Source organism: Nycticebus coucang, chromosome 15 (assembly GCF_027406575.1).
Source record: "Nycticebus coucang isolate mNycCou1 chromosome 15, mNycCou1.pri, whole genome shotgun sequence".
NCBI lineage: Eukaryota > Metazoa > Chordata > Mammalia > Primates > Lorisidae > Nycticebus > Nycticebus coucang.
Window position 1 is genome coordinate 71,861,544 of NC_069794.1, and position 26,115 is coordinate 71,887,658.

The window sequence follows — 26,115 nt, forward strand, 5'->3', positions numbered from 1 at the left end:
AAACGTGTCCATGTGACAAGTAGGATATAAGCAATAGAAATTCAATGCTATCAAAGATTTTTTCTGGATGGAATGATGGAAGCATCATAGAAGAAGGTGCATTTCTGAAGAATCTCAAGGAGGAATCAACAGCACTTTGATAAGCAAATATACTAAAAATGAATGCATAATATAAAAACATTTAGTACAAAAGTATTATTATTCCAAGTGGAAATACTGGCAGGATAAAAAAAATTTTTTTCCTTGAGTATCACTTTTATTTACACAGTCTTTAATTGACTGACAGCTGTAACTAAGATAGTAAAAAGTGAGAACAATTTGTGATAACATAAATGTCAACAATTAGCCAAACGTCATTAATTCTTCAAGCACTACTCGTAAATGTTATATACTGGAAAGCCATCTTTTTATTAAACATTTGTCTAAGGAAATGTAACTAAGATGTGTTTTATTTATTTTGGAATATTAAGGAGGCACAAATGTTTTGGTTACACAAATAAGCGATAGTTAATAGAGGTTTTGAGGAATATAAAATAGAAGATAAGACTTTGGCACACAAATTGAGAACACCTGAGTATTTGAGTAAATATTTTAGATTTGAGAGACCTGGAATCTTAGGGAACCACTGAAGCTTTCTTAGAAGAAAATTAACACTATGTTGTAAGGTTAATCTCATAGCCCTACAAAATGGATTGAAATAAGAGTAAAGTTTTGCAAGAGAGTCTATTTGCAAAGACTTTTAAATAGACTTTAAAAGTCTATTTTAAAGACTGGAACAGGAGGTTAAAGAAATCCCATCAGAGCAAATGTGGCAAGACAGAAGTAAAGGTCTGTGAAAGAGAGGCAGAAAGATTTGACAAAATTTGGTGCTGCTAAATTCCTTTTTCCAATTGCTACTTAATAATGTCCCTATTCATACCTCTGTCATCTGTTGCCTACCTCATCATATGTAATTTTGCTCAACAATGGTCTTCAACATTTTCAGCACTGGTCCACTGAGGCTACTCACTCTTGTCTCCCCCTGTCCCTGCTCCTAATTTGGTAAACTATTTAATGAGATTTGATTTTTTTTTTTTTTTTTTTTTGTAGAGACAGAGTCTCACTGTACCGCCCTCGGATAGAGTGCCGTGGCATCACACGGCTCACAGCAACCTCTAACTCTTGGGCTTACGCGATTCTCTTGCCTCAGCCTCCCGAGCAGCTGGGACCACAGGCGCCCGCCACAACGCCCGGCTATTTTTTTGTTGCAGTTTGGCCGGGGCTGGGTTTGAACCCGCCACCCTCGGCATATGGAGCCAGCGCCCTACTCACTGAGCCACAGGCGCCGCCCAATGAGATTTGATTTTTATGATCCCCCTCAAAATTTTATGATCCCCCTCAAAATCTCCAAGTCTTTACTTAATCTGCCCACTTCCCCACGTACTTCTGCTCCACTAAAATTTGTAGTTTCAACCTCTCAAGTAAGTCTACTTCTTTCCAATTATGTAGCATTGCAATTCCTATCTTCTGTGTATATGATTGCAATTGTATTTGCAGGCATTTATTGATGCTGATTGTATATTTATCTTTTTTTCTTATCCTATTAGTTTCAATGTTTTATAAGAATAGGGCTATTTTTATTTTATTTTTTTTTACATCACAACATTGTTTATTATGTGAATTTTTTACAATACAAACAAAAAATACAGAAATGCAATATATGAATACAGCTAAATGCAGAATGGTGACTTTTTTTCTCTTCAAGAGGCCATGATTCCCATTTCTAGTAAAATAAAGAGACGGCATATAGGTAGAAACAGGTTGGTCGTTAGCTTCACAATTTTGCCTAGAAATGATCTATAAATGCATTTTACCCCCGGACACTTACCATAAAGTGTAAAAAGGGAGTTAAAGAAAAGTTTCCTTGTTGGTTCCTACCATATGAAAGATGCTATATTCTATTTTAGCAGGGCCAATATATGGAAAATATCTAAATTAAATGTTATTACAAAAAAATGAAGCAGTAATGAGATTCTGGCTAAAGAGGGCACTAAATGAGAATAATATATATTTAAAGTATCCAAAAACAAACAAACAACAAACAAACAAACAAAAAATGGTTGTTATAAAAAAGCTCTAGGTGCACTGTAAGCATATAGGGTTTTTTTTCCATGTGTATTTTTAAACAATGGAAGTGTCAAAAATAGGGTCAACTGTGTTAGACTAAATTACATTATTGTATATGCTGCACTGAATGGAACCTTTGTATTATAATTATCATAGAGAAGCATAGTTTGCATCATATTATGGCAATTTATCCTCAACGAAAACCTTCCAGAGTCCTTTTATTTTGGAATATCCTGTAAACAATCAAACCACCAGAACATGATTGTACAACAGTAAAATGTTCTCTTGCATTAAATTGAAGATATCTGTTTAATAAAAAAAGGAAAAGAATATGTAGGAAAGGTACTTAGAGCTGTTACTTTCTAAGTACACAACACCCTAGACAATTCAAGGCATCTTAATCTCCATCAAGAACAACAACAAAAAAATAATTTTTGTCACGCTGTTAAATCCATCATTATGGATAAAACTGGTGCAAATTGGTCAAACGGATCCAACAAACACTGATGTCCAAGCTGGCATATTGGCAACTAATATGTTAACTGGTGGTCAATAGAGAGTTTAAAAGATCTTCCCTTTCTTCTTGTTCTTTTCCAAGGTTCTTGAAGAGTTCTGTTGTTCTAAAATACGTTGCTGAGCTTCCCAGTTTGCTTTCTCATCCTCAAACTGACGACGTTTTTTCCTCTAATTCTTTGTGCTGTGCTTCCAAATTCTTTTTCATTTGCTCATGGCGCCGCTGGAGCTCAGCTTCAGAGTCCTTCAGTTTCTGAACTTTTTCTTTGACCTTCATGTCAAACACCTGCTCCATCTCCATTTCCATTTTCTTCATCTTAGCTACATGTTCCCTTCTTTCTTCTTCCATTTGTGCCAGAGGGCTCTTGGTAAGTCTTGTTTTATCAACTCCATTATAAGTCACAGCTGCCAGTTTTCTGCTTCTGCAGTTCTCATAGTGTACATTATTAGTAACATCTTTCAAATCCTGCATATGTGTTCTTATCAACATATTTTTTAGAATTGTGAAATCACAATGTTCACCATTTTCAACTTCAGCAATACCCCAAGGATACTGCCGTCCTCTGACCCTTCTGCCATTAACTTCAATGATAGTATTACTACCTACCACTGCAAGAGGTAAACGGTCCTTTATCTTTTTAACAAGCTTATTTTCTTCTTCATCATCTGTTTCTGGAAATTCATATATTTTAATTTTATGTTCCTGGATTTCTTTCATTATCTGTTTTTTAAACTGTTGGCATTCCTCTGCTGTGAGCGTGTCTGCTTTGGCAATAAGTGGAATGATATTCACTTTTTCATGCAAACGCTTCATAAACTCAATATCCAATGGTTTAAGTCCATGTCCAGAAGGAGCTATGAAGTATAAACAACACTGCACCCTGCTATCAGGCATCTGACGTCTGTTTACTCGAGATTCTGCATTTAGGCAGTCCTCAAATTTACTATCGATGTAGTCGATAACAGGCTGCCAGCAATTACTATTATCCACGGCATCTCCAAATCCTGGGGTATCAACTATTGTGAGCAGCAACTGAACACCACCTTCTTTGATTAAAACTTTGGACTGTTCCACCTGTACAGTCTTTTTAATTCTATGGGAAGGACCAGGATACTCTGGAGAATACAAATCTGTGAGGAATAATGAGTTGATTAACGTCGACTTTCCCAATCCAGGTTCACCTACTACCATAAGCGTGAATTCAAACCCCCTCTTCACTGATTTTCTGTATACTTGATTTGGGAGATTGGCAAATCCCACATAGCCTTCAAGGTTCTTCTGTTGAGCTACTGCCATATATGCGCGTAACTACCATACTGAACAGTTCAGGGTTAGACAGCCACAGGTCTGACATGGTGCTGCTGTTGACGCTCCTCTCCTCAGCAGCAGCGGATCTCGCACTGACCGACATCCCCTCCCCCCGGCGACCAGCCCCGGCGCGGTGCAGCCCGCCGATTCTCCAAAGCCGCCTACGCCGATTCCCGACGTAGCCGCCCGGCGTCGTTGACGTGCTTACGCACGCAACAGCAGGTGAACTCCTCCGCTGGCTCTCCAAGAATAGGGCTATTTTTAATAACTAGTGCATGAATAAGCTACCATGTGTTTACATACTTTGTGAGGTAAATACATCTTTAATTGATAAGCAGAAAATTACAATGGAAAGACATTGGATAAAAGCAAAATCTCTTATTTTATAAGCCTCTTAATCACTGAAATTTTATTATGTCTGCCAATTCAATCCATGCAGCACTTGTTGAATAATACATTCCTAAAAATTTATCTCAGACCAGATCTGGGGGATTAGAACTGAAGATTTGTCAAATAAGCAAGATACATTCCCAGCGGACCAAAATATATCAGAAAGACCCCTAATTTAGCATCTAACCTTTGATATATAATATTCAAGGATGCAGTGATAGATTCTCCTGTATAGTTTTAATTTTGTTCCTTCAGGGCGGTGCCGGTGGCTCAAGGAGTAGGGCGCCAGTCCCATATGCCGGAGGTGGTGGGTTCAAACCCAGTCCCGGCTAAAAACCACAAAAAAAAAAAAAAAAAAAAAAAAAAATTTTGTTCCTTCAATGAAATACTGAGCCATTGCCTTAATTCCAATGAATATCCACTGTGAAAAAATGTTTTGCACTTAGCATACCTAAATACGTCCTCATATTGCCAAAGCAATCTGTGTTTCTCACTAATATTGGCACTGGTGTTTTTGTATACAATAATGTTAAGGAACAATGCAATAAGATTTGTGATTAATTGGGCAATTGCAATTTTACATACAAATATGATATGGAAATTGTACTTAAAGTAAACTGTTGGCTATTGGACAGTAGCATCGGCTACTTTGGTCCGGAACTATTTTCAAACTCTATAAAAGTTCTAATTTGTGAAAGAATAGATTTTTTGAAATATCAGTCAAAGTCCAATTTGTTTAAAAATGAAACATAAAAAAAATCAGCCTTCTCCCTCAAAAAATTATGGCCCACATTTGTCTTGGAAAGACATGTTACCTGTGACTCAAAGAATGATAGAGCTAGGAGGGGTCTTCGCAATTCTCTCTCACACAAAGCCTTGTTTGGGGAATGAAGACAAGTGCAGCCCGGGAGGGCAGTGATTGACACAACATGCGCAGCACCTGTGTCTACCGGACCCGACGTGTGAAAGCAGATGGGAGGATGGAGCGGTGGTCGTCTCTTCCTACCACCCAACATTGTGCCTTTGACCTCTGAACTTGGATTTGTAAAAACTGTGGTAAAAATATACATAACATAAAATTTACTATTTTAGCCATGTTTTCTAATTGTGAATTTAAGCACTCATTTTTTTTTTTTTTTAGTCTCTGCCATAGTGCACAGGAGACAGCCTGGGCCGTGGGCCTGATGGGCGCCACTACCACCCGCTCTGCAGATGAGGCACGAGCAGGCTGGTCGTTTGGCTGGAGGGCAGGACAGCGTCTGAAAAACAATTCCGAAGTCTGGTAAACACAGATTCTGTCTGAGATGAGCTCTTACCACAGTAGATGTAATTTTGCTTTGCAGTAAAATGCGCCATTAACCTAGCACATACGTGTGTTGTTATTGGTCAATCTCGGGATGCTCTTTTCTCCCTTCCCCTCATTGATTTAGGGGGAAAAGACTAGTGAGAGCTACCGTTTCCCCAACTCCTGCATTCATGGCTTCACAAACAGTGCTTGGTTCATGTTCACTAGATATCACAAAAATCTCTAAATAATGAACTTCAAGAAGATGAAACATGACATTTCCTTTAACTACTTAAATCTTTCTGTCTGCCATTCAAATACTGTTTAAGAGTTTAAAAGGTGGGAATTTATTTTTCTCTTCGAATGTATCAAATGTACTATTGTTTTAAGTGCTGTAACTGTTATTACAGCATGCTTTTTATTCTGAAGCCCTTTAACTGATTTGCCAATTTCTTTCCCCATTGGTTTCTGGCTCCCAGTCATCAGAATGTTATTAGACCTACAGCATTATTTGAATATGCAAGGCAAGTCCTCTGTCATTTAAGTTTTATTGTGACCATCTGTACACAAGTTGAACCATGTTAGTTGGGAGTATTTTTAAAATAAGTAAGTGCCTGTGTTTATTAAAACAAATGATAATTTTTGCTTTCCTCCTTCGAAGAAGGCTCCAGTATAATTTTTTTTTGTTGTTGTTCTCAATATCTTCTATCTTAGAAAAATTACATTCTTAGAAAAATTACATTCAGGGTGGCACCTGTGGCTCAGTGAGTAGGGCGCCGGCCCCATATACCGAGGGTGGTGGGTTCAAACCCTAGTCCCTGCTGAACTGCAACCAAAAAATAGCCGGGCATTGTGGCGGGTGCCTGTAGTCCCAGCTGCTCGGGAGGCTGAGGCAGGAGAATCGCTGAAGCCCAAGAGCTAGAGGTTGCTGTGAGTCCTGTAACATCATGGCACTCTACCGAAGGCACTCTACAAAAAAAAAAAAAAAAAAGAAGAAGAAAAATTACATTCAAAAGATACTGGTTAGATGATGTTAAAATGTCAAGGTTCAACATTCACTTTGAAATTGAAATGTAGCTATGCATTACTTACCCCAGGTTTGAACCCTGATGTAGTTTGAGGAATACCACGTTAGCTGTGACAACTTGCACTTCAGTCTACTGTAATTTAGCTTTGCCTATTTCTCTACTGCTTGTCAAGAACTGATTAAGCGCCCTCCAGGTTTCACCTGTATCTTTTGCTTTCCATGTGTAGAAATTACAGTTTTGAACTGAGAAATAGCACACAAAAAATCAATCTGATGAATTTTGAGTGTTTCCTTCAGGTCTGTTATCTGTTTTGAGTTAATTTTTGTAAAAGATGTTAGGCCTACATCTAAATTTGTTTTTTGGCGTATGAGTGTCCAATGGTCTCAGTACTCTTTTGGAAACCCCTACCTCCATTGAATTTATTTGTTCCTTGCTGAAGGGCGAGTTGACTGTATTTATGGATGCCTACTTCTGAGTATGTTATCTGTTGCATTTTTACTTCACTGTCTTGCTTACTGTAGATACAGTTGGTAGTGCCTGTTACCTCACTCTGTTTTTCTTCACTATTGTGTCTGCTATTCTGAATCTTTTTTCTCTCCATATGAACTTTAGATTGTTAATTTCCACAAAGTGACTTGCTAAGTACTTTGACAAGGATTGTACTGACTCTGTAGATCAAGTTAGGAAGAACTGGCATCTTGACATTATTGTGTCTTCAAATCTATGACCATGATAATTCTTTACTTTAGATTTTTTTAATTCCTTCATTTACTTCGATTTTTCATTTACTTAGATTGTTTAACTTAGATATTTTAGTTTTATGTACTTATTTATAAAACATATTTACTTAGATATTTTTACTTGAATATTTTTATTTATTTAGATATTCTTATTTATTTAGGTATTTTATTTATTTGGATTTTTATTTTGTTTAGACTTATTTCTCTATTTACATAGATTTTTTTTTATTTCTATCATGGGAATTTTGTAGTTTCCTTTATGTACCTTGTACACATTTTTCTAGATTTATATCTCAGTATTTTTTGGTGCTAATATAAAGTATATTTTTAATTTCAACTTCCAATTGTTTATTGCTGGTATAGAGGAAAGTAACTGACATTTATATATCAACCTGTATCCTGCATACTTATGTTGTATACCAGTTTCAGGAAGGGTTTTTTTTGTTTGTTTGTTTTTTAATTTGTCAATTCTTTGGGATTTACTTCATAAATCTTCTACAATAGAGCTTCATACTCAATTTTTATCATTTTTGCTTTATGATTACACCAGCTATAAACTATTCCTAATTCTCCAATTTCCTTAAGTTGAAGCTTAGGTTATTGACCTTAGGTTTTATTTTTTTTAATAATCACTTCTTTTAAACAAAATTTTATTGGGGCGTAGTTAAGAAATAAAAATTGTATATATTTAAGATGTCTGATTTGATGATTTGATGTACATATAATTATAAAATAACTACCACAATAAAGCTAGTTAACATAACCATTACTTCAGCCCCTTTTTCTAATACCCTGTTTCCCCGAAAATAAGACAGTGTCTCATTTTAAGGTGTGCTTCCAAAGATGCGCTAGATCTTATTTTCAGGGGACGTCTTATCTTTCCTGTAAGTGGGTCTTATTTTCAGAGGATGTCTTATTTTCAGGGAAACAGGGTATATACATTTAATACTGTAAATTTCCCTCTGAGCAATGCTGTCACTGCCTTCCACACATATTGATTAGGTGTATTATGATTTTCATTTAGTTTAATTTTTAAAATCTTTCTGGAGACTTCTTTTACCCATGTTTTATTTAGAAGTTCTTTGTTTAAAAGATAAATATTTGGGGAATTTCCAACTATCATTCTGTTAATTATTAATAGTTTCTAGCATATTTCAATTTAGGTACTACACATTAAGGATTTTTCTTCTTGGAGAATATTCACCCTTATCATTTTATAATCTCTTTTTTCCCTGATAATTTTCTTTACTCAGAATTCTGTGTCTGAAATTAATAGAGCTTTTGATTTTCTTTAGATCAGTGTTTGCATGATACATCTTTCTATCCTTCTTTAGTTTTGACCTATGTCTTTATATTTAAAAACTATTTCTTATAGAAAATTTATAGTAGAGTCTTTTTGCTTTAATCCACTCTAACAGCCTGTCTTTAATTGGTACATTATGGCATTCACACTTAAAGTGATTATTAGTGTAGTTTGATTAGTATCTGCCATATTTGTAACTATATTCTGCTCATTGATCTTTTTCTTTGTTTTTCTTTTTCTCCCCTTCTTTTATCTCTCTGGTCTGGCTTAAATTTAGTATTATGTATAATTCTATTTTCTCTTGTCTCTTCACATTTCAGTTGTATTGCATTTTTTAAAAATTTAGTGATTGCCTTAACATTGGCAATACACATTTATAATGAATCTAATTTTACTTTCAAATGGGTTATATTGCTTCAAAAGGTATGAAGATTCCTTATAGTAGAGTATTCCTAAATCTTCCATCCCTTCATTTATGATTGCTGTCAATAACTTCATTTGACCATATACTCCAGTCACAAAATACATTGTAATTATTTTGTTGTCTATTAGATCAATTAAGAATAAGATCAAAGAAAGATTTTATGGGGCAGTGCCTGTAGCTCAAGGAGTAGGGCACCAGCCCCATATACCAGAGGTGGCACGTTCAAACCTGGCCCTGGCAAAAAAAAAAAAAAAAAAAAAATTTTTACTTTGCCTTCATGTATTCCTTCTCCAGAGCTTTTCTTCTATGTATCAAATTTCTAACCTATATCATTTTCCATCTCTCTGAAGGATACCTTTTAACATTTCTTATAGGGCAGGTCTGGTGGTAATAAATTCTGTGTTTATTTGAGAAAGTCCACTATTTCTTCAATTTTGAAGATTAAGTGCTCTGAATGTTAATTTCTTTCTTTTTTATTTTTTTTATTAAGTCATTTGTACATAGATCACAAATACATTTATCCCATTATGGGATTCGATGTGTTGATTATTTGTACTAATTGGAGTGCTTACATGCTACTAATCAACATAGCTTTCACCTCATTTACCCAATTACAGCATTAAGACATCTGTGTTCTACACCTGATAGATCCAACTTGTATTGCAATGTGCTCCATAGGTGTGGTCCCCCTACTAACCCTCCCTCTATCAACTCAACCCTTCCCTTTCCCTCTCCCTCCCTTTCCTTCCTTCATCCTAGGCTGTAGTTGGGTTCATTTTTCATATGCAAGTATGAGTGATTATAAATTGGTTTCACAGTAGTATTGAGTACATTGGATATTTTTTTTTTCCATTCCTGAGATACTTTACTAAGAAAAATATTTTCCAACTCCATCCATGTAAACATAAAAGAGGTAAAGTCTCCATTTTTTTAATGCTGCATAGTATTCCATGGTATACATATACCACAATTTATTAATCCATTCATGGGTTGATGGGCACTTGGGCTTCTTCCATGACTTGGCAATTATGAATTGAGCTGCAATGAACAATCTGGTGCAAATATCTTTATTGTCAAATGATTTTTGGTTCTTTGGATATACACCTAGGAGAGGAATTGCAGGATCAAACGGCAGGTCTACATTTAGATCCCTGAGTGTTCTCCAAACTTCTATTCCCTGTACAATAGTGCCAAAGAAGATATCTGGAAGTGTATCTAACTAAGGGCATGAAAGATCTCTATAAAGAGAACTATGAAACTCTGAGAAAAGAAATAGCTGAAGATGTTAACAAATGGAAAAATATACCATGCTCATGGCTGGGAAGAATCAACATTGTTAAGATGTCTATACTACCTAAAGCAATCTACAGATTTGAGGTGACCCCTATTAAAGCACCTCTGTCATACTTTAAAGACCTGGAAAAATTAGTATTTTGTTTTATATGGAAACAGAAAAAAACCTTAAATAGCCAAGACATTACTCAGAAATAAAAACAAATCAGGAGGAATCACACTTCCAGACTTCAGACTATACTATAAATCGATAGTGATCAAAACAGCATGGTACTGGCACAAAAACAGAGAGGTAGATGTATGGAACAGAATTGAAGACCAAGAGGTGAGCCCAGACACTTATCATCATTGGATTTTTGATAAGCCTATTAAAAATATAAATTGGGGAAAAGATTCCCTATTCAATCTGGTGACCTGTAAAAGACTGAAACTGGACCCACACCTTTCTCCTCTAACAAAAATTGACTCTCACTGGTTAAAGGACTTAAACTAAAGACATGAAACTATAAAAATTCTTAGAGCGCAGGGGAAACGCTTGAAAAAATTGGCCTGGGAGAATACTTTATGAGGAGGACACCCTGGGCAATTGAAGCAACATCAAAAATACATTACTGGAGCAACATCAAAAATACATCAAATTAAAAAGCTTCTGCACTGCCAAGAACACACTAAGTAAAGCAAATAGCCCTCAGAATGGGAGAGGATTTTTGCAAGTTATATTTCCAACAAAGGTCTAATAACAGAATCCACAGAGAACTCAAACTTATTACTAAGCAAAAAACAAGTGATCCGATTTCATTGTGGGCAAGAGACATGAACAGAAGCTTCTCTGAAGAAGACAGGCGCATGGTCTACAGGCACATGAAAAAATGCTCATCATCTTTAATCGTCAGAGAAATGCAAACCAAAACTACTCTAAGATACCATCTAACTCCAGTAAGAGTAGCCCACATCACAAAATCCCAAAACAACAAATGTTGGCATGGATGTGGAGAAAAGGAAACACTTCTGCAAAGCTGGTGGGAATGAATGTTAATTTCAATTCAAACTTGGTAGGGTTTCTTTTTTTCTTTCACCACTAAATATTTTAATCCACACCCTTCTCACATACATGGTTTCTAATAATATGTATGTTATGATACTTACTTTTCTTTTCTAGAAACTGATTTTTTTCCTCTGCCTTCTATTGAAATTTTCTTTGTCTTTGGTTTCACTTGGTTTTAATATGATATGCCTAGGTTCGAATTTTTTTGGTGTCTATCCTGTTCAGTGTTCTCTAAGCTTCCTGGATCTATTGTTTAGTAAATCATTAATTTTGGAAAATTATCAACCATCATTGCTTCAAATATTTCTTCTCTTCCTTTCTTTTGTCTTTTAGTATTCCAATGTCATGTATGCCACACTTTTTGAAAATGTCCCACAGTTCTTGGATGTTGGTTCCTTGTTTTCATTCTTTTTTCTCCTTCTATTTTAGTTTGGGAGGTTTCTAACTTCACATTCACTGATTTTTTTAGCCATGTCTAGTCTATTGGTGAGTCCATTACAGACATTCTCCAATTCTGTGATGGTGATTTTGATTTCTAACATTTCTTTTTCTAACATTAACTTTTTCTTAGAGTTTTCACGTCTCTGCTTATATTACCAATCTGTTATTGCATGTTGTTTAGTCTTTCTAGGATATACATTAGTGTATTAATAATGGCTATGTTTAAATTCTGGTGTGAAAATTCTTAAAATCTCTCTGTTTCTGAATCTGATTCTGATGATTGCTTTTTCTCTGCAGACTATTTTTTTGCCTTTGAGCATGCCTTATAATTTTTTATGGAAAACTGGACATGGTGTATTGATTGAGTAAAAAGTAACTGAAGCCCTTTCATTGGATATGTCTATGTGGCTCGTGGTTAGAATGTGTTTATTGTCTGCTTTAGCTGTCAGCTCTCAGAATCTAATATTTTCTCCAGTGGTCATGTTTTGTCTCCCCTGTTGTCTTTGGGTTTCCTGAGAGACTCTTATTTAAATAAAGTCTCACTCCTCTAGTGTTTCAGCTTTAGTCCACTCTTATTGTAAGAGAGTTCTGTTAATAGAGTGGTATGGAAAGGGGGAGTAGAAGCATTCTGGAATATTACAATTAAATCTAAGTCTTTTTGTGACCTTTAGCTGTGATTTTCACAAGTCAGTAGAACCTCTGTAAGCTGACACCCAAGAGACTATAACAAACTGGTCGACATCATACAGAGGTGGTCAACATAAGGAACCAGGCCTACCCTACGGATATGTACATGTAGTGCATGTCTGGTCTATGAAAATTAGGTCAACATAAGGCAGTGGTCAGTGTAGGGAGGTGGTCAGGCTCACTCCTTTTTTTCTTTCTGAAGTGAGAGAGGAAGCCTAAAGTGGGCCTGAGTTGAATAAATGCTCTTCAACTTATGTGAGATGAGGCTCTAGTGAACTCTTCCACAGGAGAGAAGACTTGGTTGTGGAGAACACACTAGGAAAATTTCAAAATAGTTGTTTTCTCCTCCTGTCCTAAAGGCACAAGGAGATTTTTCTTGATGACTGTTATGCAAATCTGCTGACATTCCTTCAGTTAAAATCTATGAAAATACGGGGGATTCACTAAGACTATAGCCTTCTGGAATTATTCACTAACACCCTTGCCCAAACTTAGACTCCAGCAATTCTCTGAATCACCACATAAGTGTGCCCACCAAATTACACTCCAGGGACTTCTATTTCAAGTAAGATGATCTTGGCTATGTATCTCCAAATTTGCCTGTCTTACTAGATTCCAGGGTGGCAGTTTGCCCTGCAACCTCAGTTCTCTGCTGGGTCCAAGAAAAGCCATAGATTTTCATTTGTTCTGCTTTTTTCTTGTCACAAAGAGGAGAGTGGCCATTTTCAAACTGTTTAGATGAGGGAGCTGGAACCTGAAGTCCTCTACACTGTTATTTTTTTCTTTTTATGTAGCATATTTCAAAAGTCTTGACACTGTGGTTGACATCTGGTTACTAGATTAAGATTTTCTGGCTAGGAAAATATTTTTTAAAGTACAACGCTGAGAAACCAACCCATAAAACTTTGCATAAGTGAAGAAGTGTTCCTTGGATAAAAATCCTTTTAGCAGTTGGGGAGGGGAGCAGTGGTCATAAATCCCCTTTCTTAATAGGCAATTTTGCTATTTTAGTAGATGAACATACAGTTAAAAAGAAAAATATCCTCTGAAGAAACTCTTCTATTAATTGAGCTAGCTAAGATGTTGCTGCATTTTCTTATAAAGACATTTATTTTTTGAGGAACAGGTTTGGGATTAATGTTAGACAAGTAAGGCATTTTCCTGGAGCTCACAATTTAAGAGGGACCAAAAACTTATTTATAAAGATAAATAATATTTTAAAGTAATGCTTTTTTAAAAAATAGAAATGGATGGAAAAAACTACAATTAACATAATATCAAAAATATCAAAATTTATTTAAATAAAGACAGAATCCAAAAAAGTCCTATGCAAAGCTATATTAGAATCTAAAGCAAAAGGGGAAATATTCCTTGCTGACTTTTTTTTGATGTTTCCTTAAATTTTACACCTTAGGCACCTTATCCTAGCCCTGGTAAGGAACATCTAGTCATCAGACACAAGAAAAACATATTTAAATTTATATATTGGTGTGCTGCATGAATAAAAGTAGCTGGAACCATGGATTGAAGGTACAAATGCCTGTAAAAGGGGGCTTCCCATATTCCATGGAGAGCCTCAAGCCACTATGCCGTGGCCTTTTATTGAAGCATAACACAGCAGGTGTGGAGGCCCACACACAAGAGCTACGTGCTCTCCCCCCCAACCCCGTTTACTCCCTCCCCTGCTCGACTCCCACCCTGCTGCACCATGAATGTCCAATGTATAATACCTAATGAGTATATTGCTAATGAGTGACCGATCTTAACTCATTAACGCATGCAGCTGCTTGAGGGCTTGTCTCCAGGCAGCCAAACATCTCCTTGCTGGCTAGGAGATTGTCCTGCTCCCAGTGCCTCCCTCAAGAGCCGGTGACCACTTCCACAAACTTGGTGCATGGTCTCCTACATATTGGGGGTAAAAAAATTGAGGTATGTCCAATACAGAATGGCTTTATCCATACATAATTTCATATTATTTTCATTTGAAATTTAATATAATAAGTGCAAAACTATTGCTGATTTTGTAAATAAAAAGTTATCGTTTAATTTAGTAGTTCTTTGTGTTTGAAAATAATATCGATATAATATTAAATGTCAATGTATCTGTCTCAGTCTATACACACATGGATATAGATGTGCATGTTTGGTTACACATATACAAATAACAAGTGAAAAGTAGACATCTGCTTTGAAGGGGATTTCTCTTTTGCTGACTTTCCACTGAAGCTTCTGGTCATCCATAATTTTGGACTCCCACATTCCTCCATACTTCTTTCTCAGGTTGTTCTCAACCTTAAAATACCTGTTAATTTTGTATATACTTTTTTTGCTGTAAATATTTGAGGTATGCAACATAATATTTTTTAGGCACATGGTGAAATGTTTACTATAGTCAAGCAAATTAACATATCAATCTCCTCACATGATTTTTTTGTTCTTTTTTTGTTTGTGTGTGTGGCAAAAGCACCATAAATCCACCTATATTAGCCATATCTTTGGTGACTTTCTGTCTTCATAACTAAAGAGGCTTGAATTTGTGTTCAAATACAGTTTTCTTCTTCATGTAAAGAAATCAACCTTTTAAGTATCATCAATAGAATAAAAATATTCATACCCTTTTTATATATACATGGAGCAAAATTATTTAAATATATATTATGTAACTTAAAAATTTATACACCCAGAAAGTATCTGTCTCATCGTTTAAGTATTCTTTTCTTTCGATACCATTACACGTGGTTAACATGCATGGGACCGTGAGGGTTGCTACTTCACGGTTGTGGCAGGGAAAAGTGAGTAGCTGTTCCCCTGAGAAATGGCTGGTAGGGTCGACACACCCTAAGCCCTTGTGAGCACCAGGACCTCACCAGACTCCCTATTGAAGCACAGGTGTTGAGAAATAAGACAACTACAAAGAATGGTTTCCTTAAAGTATGCCCAGATGATAATCAGGAAAATCTGGGATTTAATATTTTTCAGAACTTTAATCTCCATAAAATTTTTAATAGCAATAAAGAGAAAAGGCCAGGACTATCTTCATTTTACAGGTAGATAAAGCATATAGAGTATTTCCAAACTCATACATTGAATCATAGGTATGATAATTAACTTAAAAATATTTATTAAACTTAAATTCTTTCTTTAAATCATATGGTTAAGACTGAGTCTGAAGCTACAAATACGCAGATTCCTTTCAGAAAGTAGACATGTTGATTTCACTTCCTTTATCAAACATTCTTTCATCTCTTTCTATCCCATTTTGCTAATGTCTTTAATGTTTAACATCTGTAAACAATAGACTGATTTTCTATTTCTGAGAAATGTTAATCTTGAATCCAATTTTGCCATCATAAAAAAAAAATGAAGGGGGAAATTCGTGCCGCATATAGATTACTTAGACATATGGATGATAGAATATACAATAATAACTCCTCCTCATCATATATAAAAGACAGGAAACAAAGAAATTTATTTCAAATATTAGAGTTCACATTGAATTATTTCCCTGGTAAAAAGCCTTTTATTAAGTATGCTACTTCTAGGGCTCTCTCCATAATCTCCCAAAATGACCTGAAGTCACACTGTGGGAGAGAAGCAGACAAGCAAAAAGAGATAGAAGCTGAGACCTGAAATGTGATGATATGTCTACAGCAGAGGCTTTTTCTCTTCATAAATTACCATCTTCATGGACATTCAATACCAGCAAATCCAATGCACAAGTAATGCAAAGAATTTTTGTGGGTGGAAAAGGCTGAAAGAAGAGATCAAGCAACAGTGTCAGTAGCTCTGCATGATTTGATAATGGTCCCAGATTTCAAGCAGATACTTAAATACATTCCTTGCATAACTTAGAGCAGCCTGGTGTTACCTCTCACAGAAATGGTATACTCATTGTGCTGTTTTTATTTCTAAGTGGAATCTTGAAAGATCTCGCTAAGTAAAATGTTGGCAAAGAAACTATCCCATCACTACCTGTCCTTGTCATTCTGTCTTTTATGTGATTGGTTGCAGATGGTGCAGAATCTCTCTCTGCCTCTCCACCTAACTCAGTTCACACTCAACCACCGACTGAGATAAACACACTGCTCATCTATGATGACCCAGCTTTAAAACTTACCATTTTTTTTTTTTTTGGTTGTTGTTGGTCTCAACCTACAGGTGCTTTATGTAGGTAAACCTTTCAAATGATTTTAGTTATAAAATAAGGCAGTGATGAATTACTTAGGAATTTTATTAAAAATGAATGCCTTTTATATTTAAAATGCATTGATGTATGCATTTTATAGAAATATGAGAAATATCAAAAAAAGACAAATCCAAGATAAAGTTCAATTCAAAATACATTTGAACTGGGAAAGCATGACTAATATTTGAATCATACCTTTAATAGAAATACACAAATGAAGTTCATAATAACTGAGTGCTTTCATAAGTGAAGAAATATTTAAGACTATTTTTAAAAGAAATTAATAGTAGATATGCTGAAAAGTTACTTTCAAAGCTATTGCATTACTTATATAACCTATTTGAAAGAATTGCATCTCATATTCTTTGTAAGATATGACAAAAATGGGTTTGGTTTTATTGTTGTTGTTACACAATTAAAATTTGTTCAGGAAAGGAGGCTAATCATAATGAACTACCGTGTTTAACTATAAGTAATATTTGCACAGTCTTAGGAATGTTGATTCTATTGATGTAACCAAAAAGGGTGATATAGGTATATTGGGAAAATAGATTAATTTTCAACCTCACTATAAGAAAGTAAGAGCTATCATGTAAAAATAAAAATTGGGTAATAGCTGTCCAAACATTTTATTTGGAAATAAGAGATAAGTAACACTTGAGATAATTCAAAGATATAGGTAGGATGCAGAGGTTCACTCCTGTAATCCTAGTACTCTGGGAGGCAGAGGTGGGTAAATCAACTGAACTTAAGATTTCAAGAGTAGCCTGAGCAAAGGGAGACCCCCATTTCTTTACTACAAATAAAAAAACTAGCCAGGTGTTGTGGCAGGCATCTGTAGTCCCAGGTCCTTGACAGGCTGAGATAAGAACCCAAAAGTCTAAGGTTGCTGTGAGCTGTGACACTACGGCACTCTAGCCCAGATTACTGAGACTGTCTCAAAAACCAAATAAACAAACAAAATTTAAAGATATAAAAGTAGCAACAAAATAAGGAGAATGAACAGAGACCCTTTTTTTTTGGAGAATTGTGTTTTTAATTATCATCCTGATAGTACTGTTTTGAGTATATGTACATTAAATTTTGCTACAATTAAAAACTTGGATAGGGTGGTGGCTGTGGCTCATTGGGTAAGGCACTGGCCACATATATCCAGGGTGGCAGGTTTGAACCTGGCCCTGGCCAAACTGCGACCAAAAAAATAGCTGGGAATTGTGGCACGCACCTGTAGTCCCAGCTACTTGGGAGGCTGAGGCAAGAGAATTGCCTAAGCCCAGGAGTTGAAGGTTGCTGTGAGCTGTGACACCACAGCACTCTACCAAGGGTGATAAAGCCAGACTCTGACTCTTAAAAAAAAAAAAAAAACTTGGATAAAAATAACACTCATAAAAGAATTTTGTAAGAAATTCAGTTCTATTAAAAAAATATTTTTTGTGGTGAAAGGGAAGACTACTTCAATATTTCTATTTAGTTAATGGAGAAAAGTGGAAATATTAACTGATCGAAATTATTATTTCTTTTCCAAAATGTTATAGCACCATTAAGAATGACCAAAATGAAAAAATACACTCTGCAACCCTGCTTCCCCAACAAATAAAGCTATATTGCTGTCAAACTTGTATACAGCCATAACATAATGACCAGCACTGAAGGATTTGAGTCAGACTATCATGGTTTGAATCCACGATAAGGATTCAACATTGTGCCCCTCATACATTTACTTGAGTAAGCTAATTAGCCTATTTAGTAAACACATGCACCACTGCATTGTTAGAAAACTAAATAAGGGAATAAACCAAAGCACTTACCATGATGCATAGAAAAAAATTCAGATTCAATAAATGTTGTTTATTCTTCTGTTTGTAGTTGAAATCACAGCATAGAAATGTTTTTGTGTCTCTTCACATAAGCACAATTCCTGGGCCACTCTCCTCCTCTTCCCACAAGGCAGCCTGCTGTCATTTTCCTCCCGTGTTCACTCACTCCTGCCCATTCTTCAGAAAAACCTGCACTAATTCCCATGTGTCAATATTATGGTCCCTTTCCTATCTTTATCTTCCATAGTATCACACTTAATTCCTTCACAGAACTTAACTAGAACACAAAATCAATATTTTTGAATGTAATCTTTATTCAATATCCATTTGTGTCTGATTATAGGCTTAAAACTTTGTAGCAGGGTCTATTTCTATCTCCATCATAATTGGATCCTTGGCTCTGAGCACAGTGTTTGACACATAAAAGATGTTCACAAAATAATTGGCTCAAAGAGTGATTAAATAATAATTCTTGTAGCTACATAACTTTCCTTGAGGTTGCCAAGCTATTTCTTTCAGAACTGTTACCTTACTGTTGGAATACTTCCTTTTCCAGTTACCTCTCTTATCCATAGTCTCATAATAAATACATTAAGAATAAGGATTTTTCTTGTTTTGGATTATACATGTTGAAGAAACACACCTAAAATGTGAATACTTCTGTCTATATACTCTTGCTTTATACTCTATATCCTCATAGTCACCTGCTTAAATAGGCAAGCAACATTATGTTCGAATATGTAAGTGAATCAATGGAGAAAGGAGTTAAGACCATCAATTAGGCAATTAGATGTTTTCCTGATTTAATTTTACTTTGTGTTGTATTTCTTAATTCTTCTCCCTAGTTGTCAAATATTTTGCATGACTGATGCTTCATCTTTTGAAAGGGAAACAGTACAATGTAGAGTACTGAATTTTTTTCTTTGTTTTGGTTATTAATAATTCTTTTTCTTCAGATTAATATGAGGATACAAAAGATTAGGTTATACTGTTTGCATTTTTTAGGTAAAATCCAAGCTGTACTTGACCCCTTCACCCAAGAGGTGTGCTGCCTACCTCTACATTATACCCATTAGATGAATGCACACCATTCCCCTTCCCTCCTCCTCTCTGACTCCTCCTTCCCCCCAGCTTGAATTAAATTGAGTTTTTATCTTGTATGGGTGTGTATTAATTCATCTACTGGCTTCATATTAGCATTGAGTACATTGGAAACTTGCTTTTCCATTCTTTTGATACTTCACTAAGGAGAATGTTCTTCAACTCCATCCAGGTAAATACAAAATATGTAATGTCTCCATCTTTTTATGGTTGAATAGTATTCCATGGTATACATATATCACAGCTCATATGTTGATGGCACTTGAGTTTTTCCCACATCTTTGTGATTATGAATCAAGCTGGAATGAACATTTGAATGCAAATTTTCTTAGGGTAAAATGGATTTTTAATTCTGGGTAGATACCTACCTAGTAATGGGATTGCAAGATTAAATAGAAGGTCTACTTTTAGCTCTTTGAGTATTCTCCATCAAAGGGCGATTCAATAATAATTCAATATTATGATTTATATTATTGTAATATTATTATATATTGTTTTAATATAATATATTTAATTATTATATGATGTATTTAATATATTATATTAATATTAATAGTATATATTATTATCACTGAATAATTTTTCAATCATAATAATAATACAGCCTTCTTTCCATAAAGGCTGTATTAATTTGAAATCCCACTAATAGTGTAAAAGTTGCCTTCCCTCCAGCATCTGCAGCTTTGGGATTTTGTGATGTGGGCTATTCTCAGTAGGGTTGGTGGTATCTCAAGGTGGTTTTGATTTGCAATTCTCTGATGACTAGAGATGTGTTTGTTAGCCATTCATTTGTCTTCTTTGGAGAAGGTTCTGTTCATGTCACTTGCCCACTGATAAATGGGGTTGTTTGCTCTTTTCTTGTTGATTAAATTGAGTTCTCTGTAGATTCTAGTTATTGGCCCTTTGTCGGATTCATAGCATGCAAATATCTCCTCCCATTCTGAAGGATATCTGTTTCCTTTAGCTGTACAGATTTTTAATTTGATCTTGTCCCATTTTCTTATTTTTGGCATTGCTTCAATTGCCAATGGGGTCTTCTGCATAAAATATTTTCCCAGGCCAACATAGTCAAGAGTTTTCCCCACACTTTGGTCTAGAGTTTTTATCATTTTATGCCTTAAGTTTCATTTTTTTATTCAGTTTAAGTCAATTTTTGTCAGTGTTGAGAGGTACAGGTCCAGTTTCAGTCTTCCTCAAGTGGCTGGTAATAATTCCTTCTAAATGCCCACTTAAAAACCTCCTTCTTTACCCAGTTGCTGTGGCAGGCACCTGTAGTCCCAGCTACTTGGGAAGCTGAAGCAAGAGAATTGCTTAAGCCCAAGAGTTTGAGGTTGATGTGAGCTGTGAAGCCACAGCACTCTACCAAGGGCAACATAGTGAGACTCTGTTCCCCAAAAACAAATAAATAAAATAATATAAAAAATAAAGCCTCCTTCTTCAATGTAATTTTATACCTACTCAAAGCTGACTCATTAGAAAATATTTCAAAATTCTTTTGTGAGTCACTTCTTTTGGAGAATCCTTTTTTATTGTTATCTAAGCTGATTAAGCTGACCCCTCTCCCTCCAAAAATCATCATCATCATCACTGCCACCTGCTAAATCCTGAGTGGTCATGTGCAGGACATCATGGTAAACATCCTATATACGTCATCATGTTTCACCACGCAAAGCCACACTCATTACGAAGTCAAACTCCTTAACTTGGTATATAGACATAAAGTCAAATGAACAAATAATTTGGTTTTTACCTACTTTCAATTTTACTTTATCCAGTAAATAACATTATTCCCCCTTTTACAGATGTGAAAACTGAGCCTCAGAAGGTGTAAGTCACTAGTTTATGTTATGAGATAAAGAACAATGGGTCTTTTTGTATTCAAAATCCACATCATCAACTGGTACAGCATACAGTCCCTGTCCTCTACTTCTAGTCTGATATTTATAATAGCATTTTTACATTTCTCTCACTCAACTATAAGGTCTGTGATGTCACATACTGTTCTTTATTTTTAGTTGTGTACTTACCACATATCACAGGGCACCACAGGTGCAAGTCACTGTGTATTTATATAGAGGTGATATGAATGTGTTATGAAATTGTATTTTAAAAAAAATTTGTATGCATATGATATATAAATGATATGATTGTCAAAGCTAATTGATAACTATATATATAAAATACAAATATCTAAGTATAAATATACAATGTATACATATGCACATCTATGCATGCACACATATATTCACTATGTATTTAATTTTATATGCACATATATGTAAGTTCACATGTATATCTGCACTACTCCATTGCATAGTAAAATATAGCACATGTAATATATCTACCTCCTGCAGTTTATCTCTTTTGTAATTTGTCGTTAAAGCAGAAAAGTCACCGTGTCATTCACATACACATTCTTTCTTGATTCAACATAGCTATCATGAAGAAAAGATGTCACCAATAGAAACTTTTGTTTTTATTTTGGCCGCTGGTTTCAAAGTCATGTTAAGAAATGGCAGAAAGTTATGGAGTTTAGCAAAATCATATATTTAACTCAGAAGTGAAAGTTGGACATGAAGTTATACACAGGAACCCCTGCTGCTGGTTGGCTACATTGTAGAACATCGTTGTTGCTTCCTCATTTAGTGAGAAGGCCAACTTGTTTTCTGCCACTTCACCCTCTCTTTCCCAGAAATCGGTTTTATATACATGCAGTCAAGGTGTTTCTTCTCTGTAGTATGTTATAGACCTAAAGAATCAGATGTTATTTTTCCATTTTTCATCCTTTTGAAAGCTTTAATATTTTGCTGTAAATGTGATTGTGAAAAGCTATAAATTTCTCACTTAATCCTTTTGAAATCCCTCTGACATGTGACCAGGAGTTGGAAATACATAAATGTTAAATTTTATGTCTTTTTCCGTGTTACCATAACCTGTTATTCTATTATAAACTGTCATCTCTTACCCAATCAAAGAAAAAGCTTATGGTAGTCCAAGGAACATTCCTTTTTGCATTAATTTACCAATCTTCATTGGATGTAGGCTAGTGTATGAAACTTGGAGTTTTCAAACATGGTAGCGTTGAGTAGGGGGGAAAAATGTCTCACTTCCCCCTGCTTTGCTTTTCCCTAGTTTTAGTATAAAAATCTCTCTGTGTGTGCTTGGGTGCATTCTGTCACCAGAAATATTTCTCTGTAATTTAAGAATATTTCCTTCTGATTGTTTTTTAATTTCAAACTCAAACTCACAGATTTTATCCCAGATGAAGATAGGGCATGTTTTGCTCAAAATTGCTATTTTTTTCATAAAATAGAGAATTGGCGCACTGGTTTCAGGAAAAAAAAAACATTTTATTCTGCTTTTCACTTTTGTTAAACACTGGTTAGCCAACAAATCAATAACAGGGGTTTGTGATATTTTGTTTCAGTTCAGGAGAGGTGAGAGGAGTGAGGCATAGGAAGCTTGGAAGAGTTCCATGGCAATCCCAGCACCTTGCTTTATGAGTGTAAGATACTGAGCAATTATTTGCCCTTTTTTCTTATCGTGTCTCCTCACCAGCAAACTGCCAATAGTCACATTTCCTGTAGGGTTTCTTGTGATGTTTCTAGGCTTAAAAGAAATAAGGACTTTCTGCCACATAGCATACAGAGGATTATCAGTCACTAGTCCCTAATAGCATCAAGCGGTTTCCAAACTACGTTTGAATCATTATTTTGCTCTTTGAACAAGTGGTTGGTTCCAAGACATGGGCAGGGAATATACATGATGAAGCTGGAGCACCTTGTGATGCCAGATTGAGAAAGTGTTTAAGAGAGAAAGGGGGTATCTTAAGGGGACACAGAAGCCAATCTGAAATAGCTTCTAATGCCCAAAGTTAGAATAATTTGAGCAATAAAACAATACTAATATAACCCATGGGATAAAATAAATATCCATGAAGCCAACATACCAATATAAGTAAACAATTAAATATATTGATGAATAGAGAAGAAGAGTAGCTCTTCCTTCATCATTCCTATGGATGAATATAGAAGGAATGTAGAAAATATGCAAGATTCACTAAAAACATGAGTGGAATTTTGAGGAGAAGCAAAACCCTTGTATAGTCTCAAAGTATTTCCCCCAAGTCACTTAATTAATCATAAATGGAAAAGAGTACATTTACAACGGAGAAACCGACAGAAACCACTTCAGCTATGGGTCAAGGTTAATATTACTGCTGATAAAACACCCTGGCAGTATCTGGCCCCCTAAGATGCACTAAAAAAGATACATCACTTCTTTGATCTTCTTGCCAAAAAATGTACAACTTCAATCTAATAATGAAAAAAATACAGAAAAAAATCCTAGAGGACATTCTGTAAAATAGCTTGCCAGCGCACATTAAGCATCAAGGTCATGACAGACAAAGCAAGACTGAGGTCTGTGTGAGTCCTGGCATTGGACCCTGGAACAGAAAAAAGGAGATTAATAGAAAAATGGAGGAAAGGCTAATAAAATCTATATTTAATGACTAATGTGGTACAAATGGTAATGCATTACTTTTGATAATTGTACTCTGGTTATTTAAGATGTTAAAATTATTGAAGACTGTTTTTAGGGTATAGCAACTTTTCTATAAATCTAAATGTATTTTCTACTGAAAATGTCTTTAGAACCAAGTTATAATTATTTTGGTAATAGATCTAAAATATCATTGAAAATGACTTATTTCTAAATGTATTATCTCAAATGAAAATGTAAAATTGCAAGGCAAATGCTATGAATCTATCCCAATTATATACCCCTTTCAAACGTAAATGCTATTTTTTCTCATAGACTGTATTTTTAATTTTCTTTTTTGGAGTTGAGTATCGTGAGCTCAGGGTCAAGGCATAATTTGTTGAAAGGCAAACCTATATGAAATCGTTGCATAGAATCTGAACTCAGAGATGACATCCAGGAATTGTCTGCAAACCTCTGGGCAAAGGCCATCACAGAGAGGTTCAGGAGGGAGCAAAGTGACTTTACTGATCATGCTACTCTTCAGACTCTCGCCGCAGATTTTTCTGTTTGAAGAATGAAAAAGTACCGGATATGCCCTCAGAATAAGCACAGTATAAGAATAGTAGAGAACAAAATTCCCACATCATATTCAAATATTCCAGAATTGAAGATAATTCTTGCATCATCAGAAAAGTAACAGAATTGTGACCAATACAGAAAATAAAACAAAGTCATTGACATCATGGGTTCATTTATTGCAACATGATGTAAAAAGCAAATCACATTTATTTTCAGTCAAAATTAAACATTTAAAAACTTTTTAAGGCAAATCTAATAGTCATAGAACTTTTGGTTTAAATAGTATGGAAACTTTTTTAAAGGAAACCTTAACATTTTACTAGGCATATCAAACATGATTAGTCCATGATGATGCAATCAAATATAATTTAATTAGTAATTATAATTAATGAAATGATAAATATCCATGTTTCTTAAATGATACTGTTTTTTAATATATAAAAATTCATGCAATTTCTAGTAAAAGTCAAAAGAATATGTGCATGGTTATTGGAATGCTAATTTCAATGTTAACAATATTTACAGTAGCAGCTCATGGCCAAGGATTTCTCTATCCAGCTTCTCAACAGCACAGTCATTTACTGGGAGAGAAGTTCTGATAATGCCTCCTGGTATGCAATCCTATTTTCTGCTCTAGCCTAATGGGACCAGGAAAATGCATACTAGAATTGGTGTCTTACAATACAATGTCTTACAAAGGAATTTGAGGTAATTTTCTTATTTTTAAATAATGAGACTTAAGAGCAAAATAATATTTTTTAATAAGACATGAACTGTTTTACTATCTGGGAAATGATAAACTGAATTTCACTGCCATCTTCTGTCTCCAAATAGTTAATGGGCTGCTTAGTGACGTTTGAGTTCTCAACCATGCCCTAGCAAAGAGAGGCATGGTTCTGATGAGCTGTCTCTTTGCTTCCCACGATCTGGCATATGTTCTTTCTCAAAGCTTAAATGCAGTGATCCTTAGAATTTTGGAGTCCTAAAGACCTCTCCGAATGAGATAAAATTTCAATATTCTATACGTGTATCTCTAAACTCACACACAATATTCTTACTATTTTAGACAATTCCTTGCTCGCCTGAAGTCCTCCCCCTGGCTTTTGTTTAACAACACATATGACACAACATTTTTTACTATACAATTACTATATCAGGCATGGCTTTGGCCTACATGAATAAGAAACAGGAAAATTGGTAGCGTTCTAACACTAGCTTTCAAGGAAATCACAGTGTAGTCAGGGAGACTATATATCCTCTCATAAAAACAAAAATTACCTTTCATGGAGTATTTAACACGTGCTTAGCGTGTGTTATTTCGCTTACCATTCCTATCCTGCATCAGACTTCATCTGACATAATGATTTTCCTGTTCTGCTCCAA

The 26,115-nt window shown here is 35.2% G+C and overlaps 1 protein-coding gene across 1 annotated transcript; it reads right to left on the reverse strand.

The window, feature by feature from the left end:
• Positions 1-1,881: 1,881 nt before the first annotated feature.
• On the reverse strand, positions 1,882-4,119 carry LOC128566885 (septin-7-like). Its single transcript, XM_053563983.1, has one exon. It carries the CDS (start codon positions 3,914-3,916, stop codon positions 2,768-2,770), a length of 1,149 nt encoding a protein of 382 aa, XP_053419958.1. The 5' UTR covers positions 3,917-4,119; the 3' UTR covers positions 1,882-2,767.
• Between the last annotated feature and the right edge of the window lie 21,996 nt (positions 4,120-26,115).